Source organism: Mus caroli, unplaced genomic scaffold (assembly GCF_978045245.1).
Source record: "Mus caroli unplaced genomic scaffold, Mus_caroli_1 scaffold_16, whole genome shotgun sequence".
Taxonomy (NCBI): Eukaryota; Metazoa; Chordata; class Mammalia; order Rodentia; family Muridae; genus Mus; species Mus caroli.
Window position 1 is genome coordinate 70,989,443 of NW_028227271.1, and position 13,007 is coordinate 71,002,449.

The 13,007-nt window shown below is 38.0% G+C and overlaps 1 protein-coding gene across 1 annotated transcript in view; it reads right to left on the reverse strand.

The window, feature by feature from the left end:
* Cpq (carboxypeptidase Q) overlaps positions 1-13,007 on the reverse strand; it is a 517,237-nt gene that overhangs the window by 80,296 nt on the left and 423,934 nt on the right. The window contains exon 7 of the mRNA XM_021183241.3: positions 11,722-11,923. Coding sequence (XP_021038900.1) covers positions 11,722-11,923 — 202 coding nt within the window. The remainder of the gene's footprint in view (positions 1-11,721; positions 11,924-13,007) is intronic.

Below are 13,007 nucleotides of genomic sequence, written 5' to 3' on the forward strand. Positions count from 1 at the left end.
CTGCTTCCAGAAGCTGGAATATGGCCCCCTTGTTCTATTACCTTATCTCTTTGCCATCCCTTTCACTGCCTAAGCCTAGCTTTCCTGAATCTTGCTCTATAGTTTGACCTTGAACTCAGAGATCTGCATGGCTGTGTCCTGGGATTAAAGGTGTGCACACCATACCTGGATTTAAGCTTTTCTTCATCTAGAACTTGCTCTGTCCCACGCTGGCCTTGAACTCAGGATCTTCTTGGTCTCATCTCCTGGGATTAAAGGTCTGTACCACAATATCTGGATCTAAATTTAGCTGGGTAGGATCTTGCTCCAAAGTTATCTCCTTGAACACAGGAATCATCTCCATTTCACTTCCTGGTACCCCATTAATTCTCCATCCATATATTTTATATTTTTCATTTCTAAACTTGCTACACTTGCTTAAAATCCTCTTCAGTAGACTTAAACAGAAAACAAAGTCTATGATGTTTTTTTCTGAGACTTCTTTCGTCAAAGCAATTAATCTGAGTCTCTTTACCTTAGCCTCAGGTAGACTCTTCAGCCAAGGACAAAAAGTAGCCACATTCTTCACCAAAATACCACAAAACAGTCTCTAGGCCACATTCTGAAATTCTTCTTCATGAAAACCTCTTGGACCAGGTCCAAACAGTTCAAATCATACCCAGCAACAAATTCTTCCCTATTCCTACCTGGATAGCCCATTAAGCCCACCTTAAAGCATTCCATTGGTTTCCAATGTCTCCAAATTCATATTCCTTCAAACAAAAGCATGGTCAGGCCTATCAAAGCAATATGCCAGTCCCTGGTACCAAATTCTGCCTTAGTTAGGGTTTTGCTGCTGTGAACAGACATCATGACCAAGGCAACAGTTATTTAAAAAAAAAAAAGGTTTAATTGGGGCTAGCTTACAGATTCAGAGGTTCAGTCTAATATCATCAAGGGAAGAGCATGGTTGCATCTAGGCAGGAATGGTGCAAGAGGAACTGAGCGGTCTAATCTTCATCTGAAGGCTGCTAGTGGAAGACTGACTTCCAGGCACCTAAGACAAGGGTAATAAGGCCTATGCCCACAGTGACACACCTACTCCAATGAGGCCACATCTCTTTTTTTTTTTTAATTAGATATTTTCTTCATTTACATTCCAAATGCTATCCCAAAAGTCTCCGATACCTTTCCTCCACCCTGCTTCCCAACCCACCCATTCCTGCTTCCTGGCCCTGGCATTCCCCTGTACTGGGGCATATGATCTTTGCAAGACCAAGGAGGGCACATCTCCTAATAGTGCCACCCGTGCATGGTCAGAGCATATACAAACCATTACACTATGTTATAAATGAAAAGGCACTTAACTAAAGAAATCAGAAATTCCAGATATAAAAAGAAAAAATAACATTCATAATACTAAACATCACAGATTAACAGAAACTTTTACATCTCTAGTAGAAGAACTATACCAAAGGACAAAAGGACCCAGATGACCTCCATAACTGTTATGCTGTGGTTTCTGTTGCTCTTTCTCTGAGACTGTTATGTGTGCTTTTGGGAAAAGCACTAATTATGGTGTTCAATTTAGTGTTAGGATTTGGGGCAACAAAGAAAATCCAGATGGAACAACAGCAAGGGTTAGTACAATCTTATAGTCTTGAATTTAAATTGAAAGACATATTACTAATAGAATTTCTCTTTTGAGAACAAAACAATTGTCTAGCTACTAAAAGACTTAGAGATACCAGCCATGTTTGTTCGCAACAAATACATAAAAAGCACAGTCTGGGGCTCTAAATACCATGAATTTGTAAAAGTAGTTGAACTCATTGAAGAAATGGCTGATTCTCTATCTTGGGCAAGAAATGTACAAGATGATCTGGAACATTTGTAAAATTATAAACCTGGAATATTCCTAGTAACTGTGAGGCTCATGCTAAAACCAATTGGGAGGAACTCAATGAGGCCTCCACTGGCCAAAGATGGGACAGTTAAGGCATCATTAAAAATATATTCATAATAGATGAAACATATCAAATGTCTTGAAATTCATCAGTTAATAATGATGCAAAATGAATGAATTTATCATCTATGGATGACACTAGGAAACAAAATGATGGATTTTAAAACATGTAAACAAAGGAAAGAGTGAATGATCCTTCTTTCCTTCCTTCCTTCCTTCCTTCCTTCCTTCCTTCCTTCCTTCCTTTCTTCTAAATACATCTCTGGGTTACTAAAGGAAAAGGTTTTTATTGGTTATTGTATTTATTTACATTTCAAATGTTATCCTCTTTCCTGATTTCCCTGCCAGAACTCCTCTATCCCATCCCCCCTTCTCCTGCTTCTATGAGGGTGTGGCCCCACCCACCCACCTGCCTGCCCTAGCATTCACTGGGGCATAAAATCTTCACAGGACTAATGGCCTCTTCTCCCATTGATGTCTGACAAGGCCATCCTCTGCTACATATACAGCTGAAGCCATGGGTCCCTCCATGTGTACTCCTTGGATGGTGGTTTAGACCCTGGAAGCTCTCTCTGGTTGGTTGATATTGTTGTTCTTACTATGGGGTTGCAAACCCCTACAGCTCCTTCAGTCCTTTCTCTAACTCCTCCATTGCGGACCCCGTGATCGGGTCAATGGTTGGCTGCAAGCATCCACCTCTGTATATGTCAGGCTCTGGCAAAGCCTCTCAGGAGAAGGCCATTTTTTTATAGGAATATTTCAAATCATTAACAAAGAATATGAGAACTAAAATACATTATTAAGATTATGCTCCAATAAAATGTATGTTATGATATAAATATATATGAGAGAAAAATGTACAAGAGAATTTATACATGTGATATGAATTTATACACATATATATATATACCACATATCATGTATCTGTCTATCTATCTATATATTGATATATAATATGAATTTGTATATATTAGAGATAGATAGACAGATAGATAGAGATATATCTGTATTGTGGAAGGGAACGAGAAGGTATCAGGTGTGTTCCTGCTAATGTGAATAAGCAGAAGCATCTCTGCATTAATCTCACCATTCAGAATTAGGCTTGAGTCAGAACAAGCCACCTGAAAGTGCAAAAAAAAAAACAAAACAAAAAACAAACAAGATAAAGATATAATCTATGAATTATAAGAGATTTCACAGGCATGTCAGCAACTTGTATTATATAAACCTTATTGAAAGTTTGGGTCAAACTAGAATAGTTCTATTGAAAGTGAATTTAACTAGAAACATCTAGAAACTAGCTATATAACAGAATCTGACAGTAAACAAGGTAGTCCTAAAGTATTTTAGTGGAAAATGGTATAGTTCTATTGTTGTGTATGCGAGTCTTTATTTATGAGATATAAATTATTTACAAATAAATTGATGCTATATTGGGGATTTTCATCTGGCATAAAAGGTCTAGTTGTTGCTGAAGTGAAGTAAGACTATCCCTGAGTAAAACTGTTCCTAAGCTGACTTATAGGCACATGGAGGGCACATTGTGTGATTTTTATATTTTTGTATTTGTTTGACATTTTCTGTGGTAACAAATTGACAGTGGTATAGACTGAACCCAGGGCTGTGCATAGATTAAACTGACAGTATGGCACTTAGTTACATCTCTAGTCCTATAATAACATTTTCTTATAAAGAGTAGCATTATTTATAATCATAGGATATAACAAAAATTGCATAAAATTGAAGTTACATTTCCTCACTCCTTTAATACAAGGCTAGAAATGAATTCTATTGGGTTTTAGATCATTTCAGACATTTTTTCTTAGAAACTTAAATGTAGTTTTATTTAGTGTTCCATTATGAAGCCATTTTTCTAGTTTTTATGATTATGTAAACCAAATCAGTTGGTTTTCAGCTGTGAGTCCCTGGAGAGAAAAGGTCATTTCTTATTTTTATATTCCCCATAATTCATACATAATATAGCTACCTATTGTATGCAGTGATTATATAGAGACCCAGGCTTATGAGGTATTAACTTAATGCAGTTCCCACCTTACCATGGTGAAAAAGTGACATTTTGGAGAAACCATGCTTTGAAGTTTGAACTTCTCACAAGCAATATACCACTATATACCATCGTGAGATATTGTATCCAGGCATCAAGAAACCATAGTTCCACTTTGTCACTAGGTCACAAGAGGACATGGTCCATGAAGTAGTATTGTATGCTCTGTTGCTATGTTACTAGGACATGATGTCTAATAGGCAGGTAAGGTGAATTGTATATTTGTGACTCACAATGTTGTCACCTTACATTGAGGTTTTTTGGGTACATAATCCCACTATAAGTCAAGAAGCACCTGTGCCATCAAGAATAATACACAAAAATTGAGAGTCAAATGTATTAGAAGGGAGATTCCAGAAGAGCCAACCTTGAGACCATTAGAGGGAAAACTAAGGAAGCAAAGCCTTTCCAGGCTATGTTATTAGAAGCCATGGAAGATGGATTCTAATGGAAGATGGAACATGGTGTTCATGAGACACTCTGATGCACAATATAGAACAATCCTATAACATGTAAAGCAAGTGTTCTAACCTGTTGCTTCTTCCTCAAGTTCCCATTTCATTGCATATCCTTACACTATGCCTCCTATTGAGTGTGATCTGGGCATCTTTAGCATGAGCTTTCTAAACTTACAAAATTTCTCACTAAGCACTCTCCTGCTGAGGACTTATGGCTTCTTGGCATCATCTGTAAGAGTTTTCAACCTGAAACATATGGCCCTTGTACATCTGCCTGGATACTTCAACTGCTCTTACTGCCTATTGTTGTAGGAAATATTAAAAATAACATTAAATTCTCGCACTATGACAGGCACCAGCAGGCCACAGGGCTCCATCTGGGTGTTCTCATCTCAGCAGACTCTCTGGTCTAGGGCTCCTGAGACATCTCCACCTGCCTCGGCTAAGTTCCCTTGATGGGTTGCTGCCACTCCAGCCCCATGCAATGACTGCCCTCCTCAAGTTAGATATCACAATACCCAGTAACCTGATAAAATCAAAACTCTTGAAGCTTATAATTAACCAGTCAGATTTATATAACAATAAATTCTCAATTCACAAGATGCCTACACAATAATTTCAGAGCTTAATGATACAAGCTGCCCACCTAGATTAGACAAGTTGCCCCAATTATTCTATCCCTATATATTTACCTGTGGCTATTTAAAGCCTTGCTGAATCTGGATAATTCTGTTCATCCTCCATATTGCTTTCTTCTCCTCTGTCTCCATCTCTGCCACTCTTCAGTGCTGCCTCCCTTTTCCCTGTCCAATCACAGGCTTCTTGCTGTATTAATAATTAAATCCACTGGGCAGGGAAAATCCTGATATAGCCTATAACTTCCCAGATGAACTGCCCAGAGAAGCCTTTCTCCTGACTGCTGCCTACAGGGACACATGCCAGGTTTCTACTATCTCCTCACTAGGAATGTCCTTTTCTACCTCTGTCTATTGTAATGTCATATAATTTCATCATTAATGCCCAGTCTCATCTTGTAGCATTTTCATGTGCTCTATCATAGGAATCTGGAACACATTTCATATGTGCTACTTACGGGAATGTTGCACAAAATATCTGACTGTTACTTAACTTTTTTGTGTCCTGTTAATTTCCAGATCAATACATCTAATCATTAAATGTTTATGTTCCAAGTAATATTAGACCTTGTGGGACTATAAAGAAGACTCACAGTCTAGTTAATGAGACAAAACACAAAATACATGAACTTCCCAAGTGAAAGTTTGCATTTTAGCTTTTAATAACTATTCTGGGCAACACTAGACGATATTTCATAAGTCAGGATGTGACAAACTAAACCACTTCTATACTGTAAACAGCCCCTCTTCACCTAATTTGCAATCAGCCTGGGAGGCTTGGGGACCAGGAGGCTTCTACTGAAGTTGAAGCAAATCTGCTTTAAGGAGAAGAGTATAAAAGCTCATTGATTCTGAGCCTGATGAGCAACTTGAGATATTGACGTGGGTGTTAAATGGGTACATTTAGAAGATAGAAGTCAAGTAATAGTAATTCAAGAGTTCTTACTCACCCAGGCTAAAAAGGGGAAAGGGAGACACTAACTAAACTTATGTTAATAAACTTACTGATGTCATATATATATATATATATATATATATATATGAACACACATATATGTATATTATGTATATATATTATTCTTAGTTTATTTTTTGTAACAGTCTGTTTCCTCTCACTGTTACTTCTTTAGTTCAGTCTTCAAGAGAACATACATGGCTGTCTATCATCAGGGTCTACACATTCTCTGGATTATGCTAAACACTTAAGATGTGCTTACAGAATAATTTCCACAGCTCTTTACATAAGGGACTGAGAACTCCTGCCACAAATTAGAGAGCTTCCTTATAATGTTCTTAGAGAGGTGTGAACTCCTCAATGCAGAGCCTTAACTTCTTTGAAAACTCCTGGACAGAATGACTTCACCACAGGAGAAACATCTCCCATTTAGGGACAGTGAGGGGCACAAAAATGTTGAGGTGTTGTATTACACTTCGTCATGAGAAAATATGTATTTTGGATCCAGAGGGAGATCCTTGAACCTACTTTACATGAGCATATCTACCTGTGTCCTTGCTGACTGTTTTCTTAGAGCCTTTTGCTTTCTTAGAGCCTTTCAGAAGAAAGTCATTTGGAAATGTCAAAATAGAAAGTTTTTGGTTAGTTTTGTTGATATGAAACATTGAACAGAAATAAGGAAGACTGAAAAGTGCAAAATCCTGAATAATATGTATATGTTGTATCTCAGTGGAGTCTGAACAAAAATGAAAGAAGAGAACAAATGAATTATTGAAAATAATGCAATAGGTATGGGGAAAGGCCCATGTAATGGGATCATATGATCACTGAGGTGGGCAGCCCACTCTAGTTAATAAGCTTCTCTCATAGTATTGTATTTAGAGATGACCAGATATTATTCCATCAAAGTTTGACCTTGTTTATACAGCCTTTGACCTATGAACACTTTATGGAGGGACAAACACTTATCTTCAGGCATAGAAATTCTGCAGCATTCTCAATGGCTCAGATTTGTAAAAACAGAGCAAGCACCACAAGGAGAGCTGAGCTTGGTTTGGTGAACAAGCTCCAGTGGTAACTGCTTAAGCTTCAGGAGGTCAGAGAAAGCTTGAAAATGGGTGAAATAACAAACTGAACCATGCAGTTAGCTGTTGATAAGAGACTAGGGAAGAACCATATTCACAGAAGTGTGGGAGCAGAAGGTTGTTCCAGGAATTCCAGTTTGTTGGACAACTAGGAGACACACAGAAAACAAGAGAAGAGCCACACAAGGCATGGGGTGGAACATGAATGGCTTCACATTCCTGACTAAGTAGACACTTTAGTTATGTATAACAGCTGGAGACTGGAGAAACACTGAAGGATTTCATGTCAGGAGAAGATGATCAGATATCACAACTACTTTTAACTCTTTACTCAATGGACATCCTCACCTTAAATATTTTCCTCATATGTCAGGAAGCAATGCATTTTTCAGTGGATACTGGAAAGGATTCCACTTATTCTAGGAAGTGATATTTGATCAATATTCACCAATTATGGTATTTCTAATATGATGTGTTAGTATTATACAATTTAGGCAAAGACAGTAATCACAATTTTTCACCAGTGGAATGAAAGAAAGTCTGTCTTATTAATTCTTGAAAGAGTTACTCACTTTGAGAAAGGGATATAAATTATACACATTCTCTCTTTCATGACCATATAATGTAGAAAATATGCTGCTTTTAACAATCACAGCATGCCCAGGAGTATGGGATGAAACTTGTAAGATGCTTGGTGTGACTGGAAAACTAAACTGAACAGTGAGTTGGGCTGGGGACTAATTTCAATGGTGAAGAAGCACTTGTATGACTTGTATAAGGCCTTGTGTTTTATCTCTAGTACTGCAAAGGTGGGGTGGGGGGAATAACCAAAAGCTCTGGGTTTCTTTGTAAAAAATGTCCTTACTGCCTTCTGACTTGGATCTTCTGTTTTATTTTCTAGGTAAAAGCATCCCATTTGTTAGGTAGATTTCAACATAGAAGGTTTGCAATGAAGTGAGTGATTAGGGGGTAGGGAATTCACAATGTAGGTCAATGTGGCTGATGGAGTCCTGGGAATGAGTGAGTCAATGAAAGGGTCAATGGCCATAGGAGGTAGGGTACCGCCAAACTCCTGATAACCTGAGACCAAGGCTGTACCTAAGTGCTGTGGAAAATCAGAGCACCACAAACTGCTGTGGCCTCTGGATAGATTCATGAAAATGAATGAACACAGACTATGCCAAAAGGGGAGGGAAGAGTAGCCATGTTAAAGGAGACAGGGGGTGGCTTGGGGTTGAGCTTGAGTGGAAAGGGCATCGAAGATACTTTATATTAAATTTATTTTGAAAGCCTCTCTTTTTGTTACTTAGTTCATTGTCAGTTGGATTATTATCCATTAAAGATTTCAATCTATAGACTTCCCACTTTCTCAAAGATGACATTTCCATAAACTGACTTACTTTTCTTCAATAATTAGTGGAAATCATACAGAATTTTAATTCTATTTGAGTCCTCAATAACTATTTGTTTCTATTAGTCACATGTGAAACAGTTAAGAAAAACGGAGGCTCAGTCATTAAGAAGTCACTTCAGACTATGGCCCTTTAACAGATTTAGAACATAGCAAGAGGCCAATAAGTGTTTATTCCAAAGAAATGAGAGAAAAAGAACAAAATAGAGCTAGATGTGAAGTAATACAAAGCATCATTTAAATAGTTTTTTAATTAAATCAGCATAATGTATACTCTATTTTCCTTCAGATCAGTTATAATGATTGCCGTTTTCTGAAGTTCTGGAACTTTTCAATATTTTGAGTGTTACAGCATGAGCAGTCCTACTGTTTCTTCCAGGAATAACCAAATGTAGAAAAAACAAAAGATAGCTTAGGGGTGGGAAGATGGCTCAGTGGATAAAAGCACCTACTGCCAAGTTTGATGACCTGAGTCCAGTCTCTGGTACTTATATAGTGGAAGGAGAGAACCAATTCTCAGCAAGTTCTCCTCTGATATTCAGATGAGTACCTGGGTAAATGTATGTACACACACACACACAAATACACACATACAAAAGCACATGCACACGTATACACAGAGGAACACATACATACATGCACAGGGAAACATTTATAGTCATCTAAAATGAAACACTGACTCTAGAGAAAACCTGCTGACCTAGAGGAGGAAGGAGTAGAACAAAGAAAGTGAAGAGCAATATGTAGTTATTTACAATAACAAACTCCTTTGTCCCAGTGGTAAATGATTCCAAGGAGCATTGGGCTGGAATCTTTTGCATAAGCAAAAGCTGAATAAGATAAACATTTTAGATGGTCTGGGAAGACCATCAACATTCCAGACTTCTCTGTGTTGCTACATGGTGTGGAGGGAAATACCATCAGCCTTACCACCAAAATGATCTGATCTCAGGGTAATTTTGAATTCTGTAAGTCATCTCTCTGAGTCTATTTCTCCATCTTTAAAATAAGGGTAATTGTACTAGCTTCCAAAGGATGGTTTCAGATTAAAGGCAGTATTTTAAAAGAAGCTTGAGTGGGAGTCTCATAAATGGTGGAAGATCAATAAAGTGTAGCTTAACTAATTCAGCAACCAAAGCAGGCTTACATTCCTCATTCCACTCTCTTATGTGAAAAATCAAGCCTGAATCTGCTGAGGCCCAGAGGGATGGTATCTCATTCTGTCCTATGAAGGTAATTAATCTACCTGTTCATTTCATACAGATCAATGCCTATGGAACATAAACATGTGAAGAAATAAAGCAAGGGGCTTTCATGATCAAACATTCTAACACAACTGGTGGGTAGGGGGGTTGGTGTAAATTTTTTTGTCTCAGTTCTGCTGTGGATTTTAGTTCCTCCTCTGCTTTGGCCACTCCTGGTCAGTCTCCAGTCTGTTTCACCCTGAGCTACTAACATTTTATTCACAGCAGCTGCGTTGGTGGTTCTCAGTTGAAGGCTCACTAAGGAAATGGAAAATATGATCAAATGATCCTGTTCCACTCAGTACAAGCTTTTGTCCTTATACTTGGTATCCAGATCATATCATAATGGTTTGGATATGTCCAGGCATTGTGCACCATTCTTAGTGGAAATATGGATTTCAGAGAATTTCAAGTTTTTGTTTAAGTATCCATAGTACAAATGGAGAGAATTCAAGTCTCCCACTAAAATAAAGGAAAGACATTTTAACTTTTAGCTATGGATATTTACTATGGCTTTGAAGCCCTCAATATCTCAAGAATGGGCTTTCTTTACAATTAAAATCTATGCAGCTGTTGGTGAGATCTGTTTTTTGAGCAGGAAACAAAAGTGGCAGAAATGGACCTGGAGAGCCTGTTTTCAGTTCCTATACATATGAAAGTTTCAGAAGTGGTTAAGTAGCTCAAAGGCTAGGCTTCCCATTTGTATAACTCAAATGCAGAACAATATGCAGGAGAATCTGTAGATAGTCATTTTGATTATAAATATAATGGCATTGGAGGAACAATGTAGATTCATTAATAATACCAACAACTCTTAAGATGGTAGCTCTTGGGTAAAGTTGTGAAGCAGCACAAATTAATGGAAAAAAGTTCTTATGTTCTGTTCCCATAAACTCTTAGGTATACTTGCATTTTGTAATTTGATCTCTGTCCTCAAGGGCTTAGGTCTTCTCTTCAGGGGATTCACACCACAAATCACCAATCAGGGCAAGTCAGTTTATACATATCTTTGTTCTCTAGGGAGTGTGTATATGTGTGCATATGTGTATGTGGTGTGTGTGGGGGAGGGTGTATATGATTGTGTGTGTATATACTTATGTTTATGTATGTGCATGTGTGTGGTATATGTGTGTGTGTGTGTGTGTGTGGTATGTGTATGTGTGTATGAGGTTGTGTGTATATATATGTGGGATGTGTATGTGTGTATGTGGTGTGTAGGTGTGTGAGGTTTATATGTATGTGTGTGGAGCATGTATGTATGTGTAGAGCATGTGTTTGTGTGTGTGTGTGTGTAGTCTTGCATGTGAACATTTTTCATGTTGAGGTCAGAGGACAACTTATGAGAGTTGGTTCTCTCCTTCCATGTGGGTCCTGAGGATTAAACTCATGTGTTAAGACTTGATGGGAGGTGACTTTTTCCACAGAGATATCTTGTTAGTTTTGTGTCAAATCATTTAACAGAAGCATCAAGGGAAAAAAAAAAAACAATTTTAAGGAAAAATTCCAAATTCAAAGAAAGAATCTCTTATTGTGAAGTTTAGATACAACAATGTCTGGGTATAGCAATATTAGAGTAAGTGAAGATCCCCAGGGGTATTGGCAGCAGTGACTGCTTTCTACTTCATTTCTCAAAATTTGGTGGTGAAATTACAAAACACATATCTTTAAAAACAAATCAAATTCAAAGAGCAGATGTGTAGGCTGAATTCTAGGATCATTCACTGCAGATCTCAGAGAGTGAAGCACAGAGGATAAACGCATGCGAAATGAGTACCATATTTCCAACTGTGAAAGTAATTAGAATATACCTTACTGATAAAAGGATAGGACGTCTATGCCAGTGACCACTGGGACACCTAAATAGAGATGTTATTTTAAATTGGTGACATCATACTGGAACATCTCCTTCACTTTTGGTCTTACCAGGCACTCCAGCTTGGATCCAGAAGTTAATATCAGTTCCTTCTCCATTACTAAAGACCTTGGTGACATTGAGGGGTTGCAGAAGATTCATGACTTCCTTCATGATAGCCCTGGCCTTGTCACTGCCAGTGAACTGCAGTCCAGTGGGTAAGAAGGTTCCTGAGTCAGACTCCATCACCAAACTGTACTTGGAAACATTTGCCTAAATAAAATTGAAAAAGAGATAAATGTTTGATTCCCATTTGCTGCTTCTATGCTATTAAATAAATCACCTTCTTACAGATTGCTGTCAAAATTATATCACTCTACCCTGATCCATATCTACTCTGTGTATTTCCTGGTGGTGCTAAGGTGTATAATTTCCTATCCTGAGATTCACCAAACCTAAGAGTTGACTTGAAAAGTTACAAAAAAAAAATATAATGGAGCAAATGTAATAAAATTGCTCAATTATTTTTCCTAGCAATAATAGTTTTTGAAGCACTTAGCTTAAGGCATTTCTGTACTAGAATGCACTGTGTACTCTGCAGGAAGAGAAAGGTAATCACTATTCTTACCCAACTGTGTACCCTGTGAGCTAAATGTCCAAATGTCTTGCTGCTCTAGCAAGACAAGGCCCACTTGGACAATAGTAGCACAATATCATGAGAATAACCAACCACGTGCTGGTTTCAGTTCTGCCCCAGGAGATGGAACCCATACTTCATTATCAGGCCACAAACCCATGGCCAAATACCTTGTACCTACTAGGGGAGAATCTGGTACTATTGTTTTGCTAAGTGGACATGGTATTAGACTGACTTCTAATAACTTATTATTATGTCCATAGATTAATGCACATTTCACTCCTCATCCTTCTATTTGTGTTAGATGGTGAGTGTTACAGAGAGCAATGACAGGTGAGGGACAGAAAGACTGCAGATTTCTCAGTTCTAGATCAAATATACCACATCTCATGCTTCCAAAACTCAGGAGTAATTGCTGTAGGCAGAAAAACTATAAGAGTCAGATGTGGTGGGTGACTGCTATGCTCTCCGGTCGAGTCAACTGGACAAGCCGAGAGGCTTAAAAGTTACTCATGAGGCAAAAGAGTTTCAAGGAAGCTCTCCTCCTGGAGTCTAGCATTCCCTACCCATACATTAATTTTCCATTCCCGTGTTAGTCTAGTGTATGGATCCACGTGCTCTCTTTCAATATTTTTCTATCATAAGTGCCTTCTAAGATTGAATTCTGACATAGCTAAAGCGTGTTCCAACAATCCTAGTTCGTCCTTAGCAAGACCTTGG